This window comes from Corvus kubaryi, unplaced genomic scaffold (genome assembly GCF_017639235.1).
Source record: "Corvus kubaryi isolate FWS band 111438036 unplaced genomic scaffold, C.kubaryi_AGA036_p1.0 37206, whole genome shotgun sequence".
NCBI classification, from domain to species: Eukaryota; Metazoa; Chordata; class Aves; order Passeriformes; family Corvidae; genus Corvus; species Corvus kubaryi.
The window spans coordinates 14-14,872 of NW_024581059.1; the positions used below are offsets into that span (position 1 = coordinate 14).

At 54.3% G+C, this 14,859-nt stretch overlaps 1 protein-coding gene across 1 annotated transcript; it reads left to right on the forward strand.

Moving 5' to 3' along the window:
- Positions 1-2,874: 2,874 nt before the first annotated feature.
- SENP1 (SUMO specific peptidase 1) lies at positions 2,875-13,465 on the forward strand. Its single transcript, XM_042022446.1, has 16 exons — positions 2,875-4,072; positions 4,842-4,914; positions 5,024-5,123; positions 5,515-5,650; positions 6,098-6,201; positions 6,578-6,813; positions 7,056-7,110; positions 7,272-7,310; positions 7,422-7,506; positions 8,096-8,248; positions 8,977-9,108; positions 9,570-9,773; positions 10,502-10,581; positions 10,979-11,063; positions 11,638-11,733; positions 12,200-13,465. The coding sequence occupies exons 1-16, from the start codon at positions 4,013-4,015 to the stop codon at positions 12,260-12,262; spliced, it is 1,701 nt and encodes a 566-aa protein (XP_041878380.1). The 5' UTR covers positions 2,875-4,012; the 3' UTR covers positions 12,263-13,465.
- The last annotated feature ends 1,394 nt before the right edge of the window (positions 13,466-14,859 follow it).

Consider the following 14,859-nt stretch of genomic DNA (forward strand, 5'->3'; position numbering starts at 1 on the left):
TGTCCCCCCTACCAGTTTTGACCAGCTCTGCCACGAGCCCGCTCCACTCAGCCCGGAAGGTGTCAGCGCCGGTGAGGCTGCCGTCGCCGCCGATCACGCACAGGTTGGTGATGCCGTGCTTGGCCAAGTTCCGCGCGGCGCGGAGCCGCCCCTCGCGCGTGCGGAAATCCTGGCAGCGCGCGCTGCCGATCACCGTGCCGCCCTGGGGACAAAGGGAGCGGCTGGCCTTGGTCCCGTCCATCCACCCCTCTGTCCATCCACCCCTCTGTCCATCCCTCCATCCATCCCTGTGTCCACCCTTCCCTCCCTCCTTCCCTCCCCCCCCCATCCCAGCTCTGGTTTTGGGTCATTTTCAACTGAGTCTCAGCTCAGACTGGGACCAGTAAGGGACAAACTGGGATGAGGCCAGGAGGGGACCCCCGGTGTCCCCCCGTCCCTGTCCGTGTCCCTCACCAGCTGCAGCATCATGGACACGCTCTCCCACGTGGCCTCCTTGATGTGGTCACCACCATCCACCAGCCCCTGGTAGCCCTGGGGGGCAGAGGGGACAATGGTTAAATGACACCTTTTCCCACATTTTGGGGTGAGAATGTGGGATTTTGGGTCTGGGGCTGGCACTGACCTCATACACAAAGAACACCTTGGCCCCGGTGTAGATGCCCACACGCACCACAGCGCGCACAGCCGCGTTCATCCCTGCGGGACGCCACAGGCACTCTGCCACCCCCCCCGACACCTGGCACCCCCCAGACGCCCCCAAAGCTGTCACCTCCTGTCACCGACCCCCCAGCTGCCCCTCCCTTGGGGACACCCCAAATCCGTCCCCTCCGCCCCCCCACGGTTCCCCCCCTCGCAGCTGCCGTCCCCCGGGTTATTTTTGCCCCGGTGACCTTTGGTGGCAGCGCCCGGCTGACAAACATGGGGGGGGGGGGGACCCCCCCGGGGGGGCCATGTCCGTCCCGTCCCCCCCACCCCCCCCACCCATGGGACCCCCGGGAAAACCCCAAATTTTGGGATGAATCCTTGGAATTTTGGGCAATCCCGATTTTTTTGCCTCTGTGCCAAAGCGCCACCGGTGTCCCCTTGGAGTCCCCTCCCCGAATTTTGTCACCGTCGTTCCCCCCCCCCGGCACCCTAAAACTCCCCCCGAGCTGCGCCCGACCCCAAAATCCCCCCAAGGTCATTCCCAAAACCCCAGTCCAGGGAAAACCTCGATGGTTGTGGGATCAGAATCCCGATTTTTACCCCAAGAGGAGCCTCCCGCCTCTCACCCGCCCCCAAATTTTGTGGTCCGCGGGGTTTTGGCATGGCAGGGGATTTGGGATCCTGGGGGATTTGGGGAGTTTTGAGGGGATTTGTAGGGGGATTTTTAGGGATTTGGAGGGATTTGGGGTGGCGGGGGTTTTGGGATCCCGGGGGATTTGGGGAGTTTTGGGGGGAATTTGCAGGGGACTTGGGGGGATTTTTAGGAATTTGGGGGAATTTGGGGCGTGGCTTTGGATTCCGGAGGTCTTGGGGTCGTGGGCTTTGGGATCCCGGGGTTTGGGGTTTTGGGGTCCCTTACCCTGCGCGTCCCCCCCAGAGGTGAGGACGGCGATGGCTTTGCCGACCCCCAGGGTCTCGGGGTGCCGGGGTCCCGCGGGGCTCTGGGGCATTTTCCTGCCTGGAAAAAATCGGGAAAAACGGGAAATTCGGGCAGATCCCAAGGCGGGAAGGGCGGAAGGACGGCTCTGTCCCCCCGGGCGGCGCTGCCAGCGCAGAGTGGCACCGCTGGGGGAGGGACAGGGACAGAGACACGGGGACAGCGGGACAGCCCCGCTGCCACCGCCGGGACACTCCCCCCCGGGGGCTCCTTACTGGGGCCCGTTTGTTCTCTTTACTGGTGCCGGTCTCTATTCCCTACTGGTGCCATCTGTCCTTACAGGTTCCAGTCTGTCCCTACCGGTCCCAGTTTGTTCTCCCTGTGGGAGCTACTCTGCTCTCCTTACTGGTGCCGGTTTTGTGTCCTTACTGGTCTGTAAGGCCAGTCTGTCCTCTCTGGTCCCAGTCCCTGTTCCCAGTGGGAGCTGCTCTGTCCTCCTTTCTGGTCCCAGTCCGTCCTTACTGGTCCCAGTCTGCATTCCCTGTGGTTACTGGTCTGTGTGCCTTACTGGTGCCAGTTTATCCTCCTTACTGGTCCCAGTCCGTCCTTACCAGTCCCAGTCGCTGTTCCCTGTGGGATCTGCTCTGCACTCCTCACTGGTTCCAGTCTCCTTTCCTTAGTGGTCCCCGTCCCCATTCCCTGCCGGTGCCTCTCCCGGTTCCGGCTGGCTGCCGGCCCCGGTACGGGGGCATTAGTGGTCCCAGTCTGCTTTCCTTATTAGTCCCAGTCCCCATTCCCTGTGGGACTTGCTCTGCCCTCCTTACTGGTCCCAGTCTGTGTTCCCGGTGGGATCTGCTCTGCTTTCCTTACTGGTCCCAGTCTCTGTTCCCTGCTGATTCCAGTACCTCTCCCTGACCGGTTCCAGTACATCGCCGGTCCCGGTGCGGGGGCGTTACTGGTGCCAGTCCGGGGCCGTTACTGGTCCCGGTCGCTGTTCCCAGAGGGATCTGCTCTGCTTTCCTTACTGGTCCCAGTTCCCGTTCCCTGCCGGTGCCGCTCCCGGCTCCAGTTCAGCGCCGGCCCCGCTGCGGGGCCGTTACTGGTGCCAGTGCGGGGCCGTTACTGGTGCCAGTCCCCACTGCCCGCTGGGAGCACTGACCTGCGGGGCGCCCCCGGCTCGGAGCGGGGGGAAGGAAGGACAAGAGGAGGAGGAGGAGCGCGGCCAAGGAGAGCGCGGCCGAGGCCAGGAACCGGGACAGTCCCGGCACCAGCACCGCCGCCATGGCCCGGGGACAGCGCGGGGACAGCGCCGGGACCGCTCCGGGACAGCACCGGGACAGCGCCGGGACCGCTCCGGGACAGCGCCGGGACAGCGCCGGGATCGCTCCGGGACCGCTCCGGGATAGCTCCGGGACCGCTCCGGGGCCGCTCCGGGACAGCGCCGGGACCGCTCCGGGACCGCTCCGGGACACGGGCTGGGAGCCGGGATTGGCCGCGGGGAGCGGTGTAATGGGATCGGGGTAATGGGATCGGCGGCAGGGACCGGCTATTATGGGATCAGCTATTACGGGATCGGCTCTGATGGAATTGACTGTAATGGGATCGGGGTAATAGGATCGGCTGTAGGGTCCGGCTATTATGGGATCGACTGTAACGGGATCGGCTCTAATAGGATCAGGTATTATGGGATCGGCTGTAATGGGATTGGATGTAGGGACCAGCTATAACAGGACTGACTATAAGGAGAAACTGGAATGGGATCGACTGTAGGGATAAACCATGATGGGATAAACTGGAATGGGATCGGCTGTAGTGGGATCCGCTGTAATGGGATACACACACACAGAGTGACGCCCTACAGGATGACATCCTCACAGGGTGATGCCCTCTGGGGTGGCACCCTCCCAAAGGGTGACCCCACACACAGGGTGACCCCCTGTAGGGTCACACCCCCGTCCACGGTGACCCCTCCTCTCTGCGCGGCCACCATGGACCTCCTCCCCGCTAGGGGGCACTCTCTTCTCCCCGAAACGCTCTTCTTCCTGCCCTGGTCTCTGCTCCACTTCCGGCGGCGCCTCACCCCCGCCGCTCATTTCCGCTTCCGGCGTCTCTTTTTCGCTGCCGCCGCCGAGGCCGGGAAAACCGCGCGCGCTCGGGACGCTTCCGGTCCCACTTCCGCTTCCGGTGGGGCAGCCGGGGCCGGCTGAGGGGAGCGAAGCGGCGGCGGCGGCTCCGGGACCTGGACCGAGCCCGGGGCCGGCTGAGGGCAGCGGCGGCGGCTCCGGGGCCTGAACGGCTCCCGGACCCTGCTCCGCTCCCGGACCCTGCTCCTCTCCCTCCCGTTGCCCTCCCGCCGGACCCCGCCGCCGCCGGGCCTTTCCCGGTGCCCATTGCCGCCGGTCGTGCCGGTGCCCGGAGGCGAAGCCCCCGATGAGGATGGAGGCCCGGGAGGCGGTGCGGGCCCGGCCCGGCCCGGCCTTCCCGAGCAAGGTGCGGAGCGGTTCTGGGGGCTCCGGGGGCTCCCTGCTCCCTTTTCCGGCGGGGCTGGAGCTGCCCCGGCTCCTTTCCTCACGGAATTGCAGGAGGAGTTTTTGGGCGAGAATATTTTCGGAGTGTCTGGGACGATTGCCCGCCCCAGGGCGCTCCTCGGACACTCGCAGCCGCGGTTTCTCTGGGAAAACTCAGCCTGAAGACCCCAAAAGTCAAATCCTAAACCCGTTTTTGAGCTTTCCCGGTTTCTGGCGTGGGAATTGCGCGTGGAATTTGCCGGGAATGGGGAGCCCAAGTGGGGGATCCAGCCCGGGCCCGGAGCTGCCGGCAGAGCTGGGAAATTCAGGATTTGCCCAACAGTTTTTGGGTTCTTCCTGCTCCATTAATTCCTTCCGTAAAAACTGGGAGTTGTGAGTTCTGGGAGTTGTGAACTTCAGGAATTGCGGATTTGGGAGTTATGAGTTTCAGGAATTGTGACCTTTGGGAACTGTAAACTTTGGGAATTGTGAATTTTGGGAATTGTGAATTTTAGAAATGATGAACTTCGGGAACGGTGAGTTTTAGGGAGCTGGGAATTTGGGGAATTATTAATTTTAGGAATTGTGAATTTTGGGAAGTATGAACTTTAGGAATTGTGAATTCCTGCCACCATTCCCAACCCAACCCTGGGAGCACCCTCCCCTTTTCCCAGTAATTTTCCTGGATTCCTCCGTGACATTTTCCCACTTCCAACCAAAAAATGAGAATTTTTCCCATCTTTTTTCCCCAGTTTTTCCCCCCTAAACTCAGCAGCTTCTCCTGCCCAGCTGGGAACTCCTCCTGCTCTCTCAGCTACGCCCCAGGTGAGTTTTCCCTTTGGAATTCGGGATTTGGGGCTGTTTTCCCTAAAAACAACCCCTGGAGAGGGGAAATCTGGGGGTTTTTGGGAATTCCCGGTGGTTTTCCCCTCAGAAACTCCTGGTGAGAGATTCCCGGGAGCCAACGGGCAGTGGAGGAGCTCCAAGCCCCGGGGGAGCCGAGCCTCCTTCCTGGAAACCCGGAAAACTTCCAGGTGCGTGTGGCAGATCCCAAATTTCCATGTTTTATTTTATATTTTGGGGGATTTGGGGGGGAGTATTTGGGATTTTGGGGTTTTCTTTGGGATTTGGGGATTTTTTGGGGGGTTTTACTTTGGGATTTTTTGGAGAGTTTGGTGGGTTTTTTGGGTTTTATTTGGGATTTTGGTTTCTTTGGGGAGGATTTTGGATATTTTTCGCGGGGGGGCTGGGATTCTTGGGGATTATTTTTCTTTTTTGGGGGATTTATTTGGGAGCTTTGGGGGGTTTTAGTTGGAATTTTGGGCATTTCATCTCTCCTTTTGCAGTTTTTTGTGATTTCATTTGGGATTTGAAGCCGATTTTCAAGATTTACAACAAATCTGCGGTGTTTCCCCCTCCTTTCAGCGGGAATTCCGGCACTTTTGTGGGAAAAGCTGCCCTCCATGGAGCCTCTTTTCCCCTCAAGCCGGCCCCGAGCCCCTCCTGGAGCCGCCGCAGCCCCAAGAAGGCCCCGCGGCGCTTCCTGAGCGCAGCCGAGGAGGTGACAGGGCTGAGAATGGGGAGAATCCGGGAAAATCTGGGAAAATCCCAGGGATTTGTGGGATGGGGGCGGGGGGAGGCGGAGCTGGGGGCGCTGCTGGGGTGAAACGGGAAATTCCTGGCATTTTCCAGCCCTAAATCCCGATTTTCACCCTTAGATCCCAAATATTTGGGATCTTGGTGGGGTTAAACTGAAAATTCCTGGGTTTCTACAGGCCTAAATCCTAATTTTTTGGGAACAGGAGAGATTGAGGCGGCTCTGGGTGCTCGGGTGGGGTTAAACTCAGAATTCCGGGCCTTTCCCACCCCTAAATCCCGATTTTTTTGCGATTTTTCTCAGCGTTGCCTTCGTGGGGTCCCACCAGATCCCTGAATTTGGGGGAAATCCCTCGGGATCAGCAAATTCCAAGGTTTTGAGTGGAGTTTTTTCCGTGGTTTTTCCCCGCAGACGGTGCGGGAAGAGGAGCGGGAGATTTACCGGCAGCTGCTGCAGATGGTGACCGGGAAGAGATTCTCCAGCTCCAAACCCTCCCCCCTGCTCCCCTTCCACCTGTGAGTCCAGAACGTCCCAAAACAATCCCCGAGTCCCAAAGAATCCCCAAATCCCTGTACAAATCCCAAAATCCCTGCCCAAACCCCCAGAAACTCTCCAGAAGCTCTTCCCAAATCCCTGCAAACATCTCCCCAAATCCCCAAATCCCTGCCCAAACCCCAGAAAATCCCCAAAGACCTGCTCAAGTCTCAAAAACTGCCAGAACCCCGAAAAACCCTTCCCAAATCCTAAAAACTCCTAAAACCCCCTGCCCAAATCCCAAAAACTCCTCCCCAATCCCAAAAACCCTTCCCAGTCCCCCAAAACCTCTCCCCAAATCCCAAATCTCCCATTTTTTTCCTCAGGAATTTCCCTGACTGGGTTTTTGTTTTGCAGCTCCCGCTGTCCCCGTTCCGGCCCCTCCTTGCCCCAGGAGGCTCCCAGGGATGATCCCGAGGCGCTGGAAATTCCCAAAATTTCAGGTCCACTCCCACGTCCCCCAGAGCCACCCCGGAATTCCCAAAATCCCCCCCTGGGCCCCTCTCCAGGGTATCCCGGGGGGTTCCAGCCCCAAAATTCCACAGTCCAAGAGCAGCAGGAGGAGCAGGCGGCATCCAGTGCACACACTGAAGGTAAAAATTCCCACAGCACCAGAAAAATCCCAGAAAGTCCCCAAAAACCCCCAAAATCCCAAATAAAACCCCCTAAAGATCCCCCAAATCCCAAAGAGAAAAAAACCAAATCCCAAATAACCCAAACCTTTGGGAAAGGGATTTAAATTTCACAGCCAATCCAAGGTTTTTATTCGGGATCGGGCAGGATTTGGGGTGGGAATCGAGGGGAACAAAATTCCAGGAATTTTTCCCACTTTTAGGGTTGGATTCCGTCATTTTGCTCAAGGTCAAGGATTCCAGGACTCCAGCCCCGAGGTGAGGGGCAGGAAATGGGGGGATTTTGGTGGGAATTTGGGGGTTTTGCAGATTTTTGGGGAGGTGACAATGGAGAGGGATGGGGTGAGAATTTGGGACATGAGGGAATTCTGGGGAAATTCCGGGATCGCTTCCAACCCTCCTTTCTCCCCTTTTTCCAGCCTCCCCTTTTTCCAGGCTGAGCTATGGATCAAAGAGCTGTGAGTCAATATTCCCTGCTGCCTTTTCCTGGGAATTTTGGGGGTGGAAAAATGAAAATCTTTATTTTTTTTTAATCGATTTTTTCCCATAAAAATTCTGGCTTTTCCCAGGACCAGCGTCTACGATTCCCGAGCCAGGGAGAGGTGGAGGCAAATCGAGGAGCAGAAAGCTCTGGCCCTGCAGCTCCAGAGCCAGGTGAGAATTCCATGGAAATTTCTTGGGATAAGCAACCAGGAAAAGGAGGAAATGTTCCAGATTGGAAATGATGGAAAATCTTGGCACCGGGAGGGTGGTGAGGGCTTGGAAAAGGGCTCAGAATCCATGGAAATGGGGAAAAAAGGGGGATGTGGCCCTTGGGGACAGCGTCACGTGGCTCCGGAAGGATTAATTAGCTGATCCTGGAGATGGTGACCGGGAAGAGATTCTCCAGCTCCAAACCCTCCCCCCTGCTCCCCTTCCACCTGTGAGTCCAGAACGTCCCAAAACAATCCCCGAGTCCCAAAGAATCCCCAAGTCCCTGTACAAATCCCAAACCCCCAGAAACTCTCCAGAAGCTCTTCCCAAATCCCTGCAAACATCTCCCCAAATCCCCAAATCCCTGCCCGAACCCCAAAACCCCTATTGCTCCTAAACGCTTCTTTTCCCCGATCCGAGACAAGCCTGTGAGGAGGATGGCTGGGCTCTGATCCCAAATCCCCAATCCCAAATGGACTCTGATCCCAAATCCCCAATCCCAAATGGGCTCTGATCCCAAATCCCCAATCCCAAATGTGCCGTCCCCCAGCGCCTCCAGGAGCGGCAGCGCTCGGGGCAGGAGCTGGTGGAGCTGCAGCTGCGGGTGCCCCTGGAGAAGGAGATCCCGGTGACGGCGGCGCCGCAGGGGCCCGAGCGCGGCCGGGAGCCCGAGGGCGACGAGGAATTCCCGGAGATCACCGAGGTGGGGCCAGGATCCTGAGAAACCGGAGCGTTCCGGGAATTCCTGGGATTGGGGCACGGGAGCAGGGCTGTGCTCCCTCTTCCCACTGGGTTCTTGTAGGGAATTCATGGTGCAAGGGGCAAAAAGGGAATTTGGGGTTCCATCCTTGGGGTTTGGGGTTACATCGTGAGGAATTTGGGGTTACATCGTGAGGGATTTGGGGTTACATCCTTGGGGACTTGGGGTTACATCCTTGGGGATTTGGGGGTTACATCCTTGGGGACTTGGGGTTACATCGTGAGGAATTTGGGGTTACATCGTGAGGGATTTGGGGTTACATCCTGAGGGATTTGGGGTTATATCCTTGGGGATTTGGGGTTACATCCTTGGGAATTTGGGGTTACATCCTGAGGGATTTGGGGTTACATCCTGAGGAATTTGGGGTTACATCCTTAGGGATTTGGGGTTGCATCCTTGGGGATTTGGGGTTGCATCCTTGGGGATTTGGGGATGAGGAAGAGCAGGAATTTTCTTTGCCCTTCCTGCAGGAAGCGGAGAAGGAAATCGAGCCCTGCTCCCTCTTCCCATTCAATTTTTGTCGGGAATTTATCCTTCAAGGGGCAAAGGATCAACCTGTCCTATCCTTTTGTAGGGAGTTGATTTTCAAGGAGGAAAGGATGAATTTGGGGGTTAAACCCTTGGGGATTTGGGGTCAGGAAAAGCAGGAATTTTCCTTCCCCTTCGGGCAGGAAATGGAGAAGGAAATCAAGAGCCTTTTCCGAGGAGGGAACCAGGACGAGGTGCTGAGCGAGGCTTTCCGGCTCACCATCACCAGGAAGGACATCCAGACCCTCAACAACCTCAACTGGCTCAACGATGAGGTAAAAACCCCCAAAATTCCCATTTGCCACCCATTTCCGGCAGCTTGGAGCAGGCAAATGGATGGGTTTGGTGCTGGGAGTGGATTTGTGGGTTGGGATTCCCACCCCGGAGCAAAAACTCCATTTCAGAGGGGAAAGTTCTGAAAAACGAAAAGAATTGATATTTCTGTGGGGAATGAGTGCTGGTGGGAGGGTGGGATTGACGTGAGCAGGGAAAACAGCAAGTGAATCTTAAATGCAGACTTAAACAAAGGCAGATTCCTAAAAATCCTTGGATTTTTGGAAGGTTTTAATGCCTTAGAGCTGGAATTTTTGAAGGTTTTACTGCAAATCCCCCTTTTTTGGGGGGTTTATTCCCTAATTTTACACAGGGCCACAAATCCCAACTTCCCATAAAAAAAATTCAAAAATATCTAGAAAAAATTTAAAATCCTGGCTGTTTTTCCCTTTTTTTGTCCCAGATCATCAATTTCTACATGAATTTGCTGATGGAGAGGAGCAAGGAGAAGGATTTGCCTGCAGTCCACGCCTTCAACACCTTTTTCTTCACCAAATTAAAGACTGCAGGGTACCAGGCTGTGAAAAGATGGACAAAAAAAGTGGATATCTTCTCCGTGGATCTTCTCCTGGTGCCCATCCACCTGGGAGTGCACTGGTGCCTGGCCGTGAGTGCTTGGATTATCCCTGAAAATCCTCGCTTCGGGATTTGAGGCCCAAAATTTCTTGGTTTTGAGGGATGCTGAGGGGAAAAATTTGAACTTGTGGTTCAAATGAAAGCCCTAAAGTGAAATACAAAGGTGGGAGCAGTTTTGTGTGGGGCTTTTAGACCTTAAATTCAGCTTGAAGGTCATTTTAGGGAATTGATTCCCTTGGGAAGATCTGATTTCCCCGTTCCCACCAACTCCTGCTGCCACAGGATCTTTTTAAAAAGAGATTTAGGCCACAGATATTTCACTTTTCCCCCCTCCTTTGTCCCCTCCCCTCCCCCTGGCTCCTGGGATCCTGCAGGGATTTTCAGCTCCTTTAGCAAAAACCTCCTCGCTTTATGAATTGCTGCTGAAATTATTAGTGAGTGCCATGGAAAAGAGTTAATTCCCACCAGAAATGGGGTGGGAATGGGGAAGGAAAACACCAAAAACCATCCAGGTTTGGGGCCTTCAGAGGTGGGCAAAACTTTGTCAAAAAAATAGTACTTAATGAATAATATTAACTATAAATAACAGAAAAATAATATTGGAGGCTGATTGAGACATTCAGGGGGTAAAAAACACAGCAGGAAACGGGGATTTTTGGGGGGAAATCCTCTGGTGGGAAAGAATCTGAGGGTTTTTTTGCTGGCAGGGAGAATTCTGGAAATTTTTTTGCCCTTTTTCAGGAGTTTTTCTCTGTGCAGGTGGTGGACTTCAGGAAAAAAACCATCACCTACTACGATTCCATGGGGGGGATCAACAGCGAGGCCTGCAGGATCCTGCTGTGAGTGGAATCCTCCCCTGGGGGCTGTTCCCAGAGCAAATCCCAGTCCTGCTTCCCTGGCCTTGGAAGGAACCACGGGGCCCCTCTTTGGCTCCCGTTGGGGTCATTTTTGGCCCCTTTTAGGGCCATTTTTGCTCCCTTTTTCAGGCTCATTCTCCCCTTCCAGGACCTGGAAAATTCCTGCTCTTCCCTGGAATTCTGGCCCACAAATCCCAGGAATTCTCTCCCTTTTTTTTTTTTCCATGAGATTTGGCCTCTCCTGATACAATTTTAGATTCTTTGGGGATTAATCTGTAAATCCCAACCCGGAATCTTTGGGAATGGGCCAGACAGAGAAAAAACCTCAGAATTCCTGGTTTTCCATGAATTCCAGTTTTTCCTGCTCCCTTTCCCGCAGGCAGTACCTGAAACAGGAAAGTTTGGATAAGAAAAGGAAGGAATTCGACACCAATGGATGGGCCCTGCTAAGCAAGAAGAGCCAGGTTTGGACACCCCAAAATTCCCAAAAAAACGTGGGATTTCCTTGGATTCCCCACCCGTTCCGGGCCCTTTTTTCTTCAGGGATTCCTGGGGAGAAAAGGAGGCAGCAAATCCCAAATCTTGGGAGAGGGTATTTTCCACAGGGGTGGGATCAAGGGGAAGGAAGGGTTTAGGTGGGATTTGGGGAAGGTTGGAACACAAAAAATCCTGGAATTCTGGGACCTTTCCAGTTTTTCCAGCAGGAGATTCCACTGGAATTTCCCTCAGATTTCACTGGAATTTCAGGGATTTTTGGGATTGCCCTGGCCCTGGGGGTTTGGGAGCTGCGAGAACTTGGGAATGTTGGGAATTTGGGAATGCTGTCCCATAATCGAGGTTATTCCTGGAGGCTGGGAATCCGAAAAAAAGCGGGAATTCCTTGGGGGGGGGGGGGGGGGGGAGAAATGGGATAAATTTGGCTGAGTTTTCCCCAGATTCCGCTGGAATTTCGGGGATTTTGGGGATTCTCCCAGCCCTGGGGGCCTGGCAGTTGGGGCGCTGTGGGAATTTGGGAATGCTGAGTCCCGTTTCCCGCAGGAGATCCCGCAGCAGATGAACGGCAGCGACTGCGGGATGTTCGCCTGCCGCTACGCCGAGTGCATCTCCAAGGACAAACCCATCAACTTCACCCAGGTACCGGCAGTTCCCGCCCGCTGCCCGACTGCCAGGGCTGCCCCTTCCCGCAGCCCCGTTCCCGCGGCTCCCAGCGCCAGGAAAATCCCCCGAACCCCTGGAATTCCAGCAAGGTTTTGGGGAAATCCGAAATTTCTCCCCCAGTTCCTGTGGTCTTTCCCCCGGGAAGATCCCAAGTGGCTCCTGATTGTGGGACAGCATTCCCAGATCGCAACATTCCCAAATTCCCTCCACTCCCACCCCCCAGGGCCAGGAAAACCCCAAAATCCCAGCAAAATCTGGGATACATTCCACCATGTTTTGCCTGAATCCCAAGAAATTCCCACTTTTTCCCCCATTCTCACAACCCCAAAGCCCCAAATTTCCCCCATTTTCCCCAGTTTTCCATGGAAAAAGAGCAGGAATCTGTCCCTAGCTGAGCAAACCCTGACTGAAATTCCCATTTTTCCTCCCCAAATTCCCGAAGCAACACATGCCCTACTTCCGGAAGAGGATGGCCTGGGAAATCCTGCACAGGAAGCTCCTCTGATGCTGGAAAAATCCTGAAATTCCACGGATTTGGATCAGAAAAATCCCGGGATTCTCCTCGGGACGCAGCCAAGGAACTCCGGGTCCTGCTCTTCCCAAAAAAACCCCCTGGGTTTGGGGGGAATAGAAAAGTTTGGAAGCACAGTTGGGATTTTTTGGAGGTTTTTTCCCTCTTTTTTGTGATTCCAGGATGGATTTTCCCACCTTTCTGGCTGCTGGGATGGGGGAGATTTGGGAATTTTGGGCTTTTTGGAGCTAGATTTTTGGGAAAAGGGAGGCGCTTCCGTGGATTTGGGTTGGGAAAATCCGGATTTGGGAAAAGCGAGGGAAGGCTTTGGTTCTGAAGGGAACTTCTGGAAATCATTCCCATTTTTTTCCACCTCATTCCCAAAGTTTGGGGATTTTATCCATGGGAAAACCTGGATTGGGAACCCTGGGAATAAGTCCTGCTTAAATCCCATTTTTTCCCAATTTTTCTTCCCAAATTCCCTCTTTTCAGCACAGTTTTTTCTGGGATGAAGCTCCGGAATGCCGGAATTCCTCCGGATTTATTCCCAAACTTCGCATTTCCGAGGGATAAACCCCAAAACCTGAGCAAAATCCTGGATTTTTGGGGAATTTTTGAGAATTTTCGCCTCCCTTTGGAGCTGCTTCATCCCCGCAGCTCCCGTTGCTTTTTCCAGCTGCTTTTCCCACTTTTTCCTGGAAAAAAACCCTCCCAAATCCCAGGAACTGCAGCAACGACAGGAAAAGCTCCAAAATCCTGGGAATTCCTTCAATTTTTCCCCAAAAAACCAGGATTTATCTGGGGAGCTTTTCCAAAAAAAAAAAAAAGGGATTTTGAGGCCTTTCCCTGGATTAATTTATTCCTGATTTTTTTTGGAGCTTCCCAAGCCTCTGGATCTGCTGTTCCTGGTGGAAAAGAAGATTTTTAAGAAGAAAAGTGGGAAAAAATCCCAAATTTTTGTATTTTCCCTCTCCCATGGGAGCAGGGAATTTTTTCTATTTTTCCCAAGCTGGGAGCCGAAGTTTTGTACTGAATTCCCAAATTTTTGGAGCCCTTTTTCCTGGTTTTTCCTGGCCCTTTGTGTCCCTTTGTCTCAAACCAGGACAGATCCTAAATTCCCGCCCGTTTTATACCGGATTCGTTTCCTACTTTTTTTATCTTTTATTGGAATTAAAGCTCTGGGAAAAAAACCTAGAATTGTGGAATTTTCCTGCTTTTTGTTCTCCTTGGGTGGGAATCCCGGGAAAAGGGGTTGGGGTCGTTCATCCTCAGCCAGAGAAATCAGGGAAAGTGCCCCAACATTTCGGAAGAATGCTCCAAAATCCAGAAAAAATGATTCAAAATTCAGGAAAAATGCCCCAAAATCCTGGCAAGTGGCTCCGTGGCCACCAGAAAATTCCAGGGATCATTTATTGCCACCCAATTTTTGGGATCAATCGCCCTATTCCAGGGATTTTCAGGTCACCTTGGCTTTTCTTCCTCTTTTCCGGATCCTCATTCCTGGATTTTGGCCCGGTTTGTCCCAAAAAAGTCTCTGGAACTCCTTAAAAACCTCCTGGCTCTCAGTGCCCCCTTCAGCCGCTCCTGGGCATTTTTGGGAAGGCAGGAATCACCCGGGATGGGGGGAACTTGGGAAAAATGCCCCAAAACCTGGGAATGATGCCCAAAATCCGGGGAAAACGCCCCAAAATCCAGGCAAGATGTCCCGAAACCCGGGAAAAATGCCCCAAAACCCAAGAAGACGCCCCAAATTCCATCAGAAAATGAGCCCAAATTCCACAGGAATCCCCCAAATCCTGGCAGGATTTCCCTCCCCCCCCCCCCCCCAGGTGACAAAAGTCCCTTCTTGTCCCCTCCCCCCTCTGGATCCGTTGCTATTTTTACAAAAATTCCCAGAAAAAGCCAGGATTTGGGATGAAGGAGCCCTTTGTGGGGCTGCAGCTGGGCTTGGCAGCGGCCGCGTCAGGTAAACTCCAGCTCTCCTGGGAATCCCCGAGATCCCAACAAATGCGGGCCACGGAGCCCCTTGTGCTGCCTGGAAAGCAGGAAAGTGCCCCAGAAGACAAAAAGATGCCCCGAACCCAGGGATACCTTCCCCAAAATCAGACAAAGATGCCCCAAATCCAGGAAAGATGCCCCAAAATCTGCGATAGATGCATCAAAACCTGGGAAGATGCCCCCAAAAAATCAGATTCCCCGAAATTCAGGGTTGGGAGCCCAAATTCTGAGCTGGGAGACCCCAAAATTCAGAGCTGCCCCTTCAAAGCCCCAGTTTGGGGTAATTTTTGGCATCGTTTCGGGTAATTCTGGGTCAATTTTAACCCCAAACCAGGCTTGGGGCAGAGCTACCCCTGCAAACCCCAATTTGGGTCATTTTGGGGTCGTTTTTAACCATCCAAACCCCAATTTTGGGGTAATTTTGGATCATTTTTGACCCCAAACCCTCCAGGTCGGGGCTGCTCCTCAAAACCCCTATTTTGGGGTCATTTGGGGTCATTTGGGGTCATTTTTAACCCCAAGCAGGGGCAGGGTCCTCACACTCCAGGAGCCTCCTGATCCTAATTGCTCCTAATGACTCCCCCTGACCCCAT

What these genes read in the sequence shown, in the direction of transcription:
- SENP1 (XM_042022446.1), top strand. Translation starts at nt 4,013, where the DNA reads ATGAGGATGGAGGCCCGGGAGGCGGTGCGGGCCCGGCCCGGCCCGGCC. An exon ending in GCCCGGCCTTCCCGAGCAAG is followed by an intron (nt 4,073 to 4,841) that starts GTGCGGAGCGGT and finishes TTTTTTCCCCAG; the next exon opens with TTTTTCCCCCCTAAACTCAG. An exon ending in TCAACTGGCTCAACGATGAG is followed by an intron (nt 9,109 to 9,569) that starts GTAAAAACCCCC and finishes TTTTTGTCCCAG; the next exon opens with ATCATCAATTTCTACATGAA.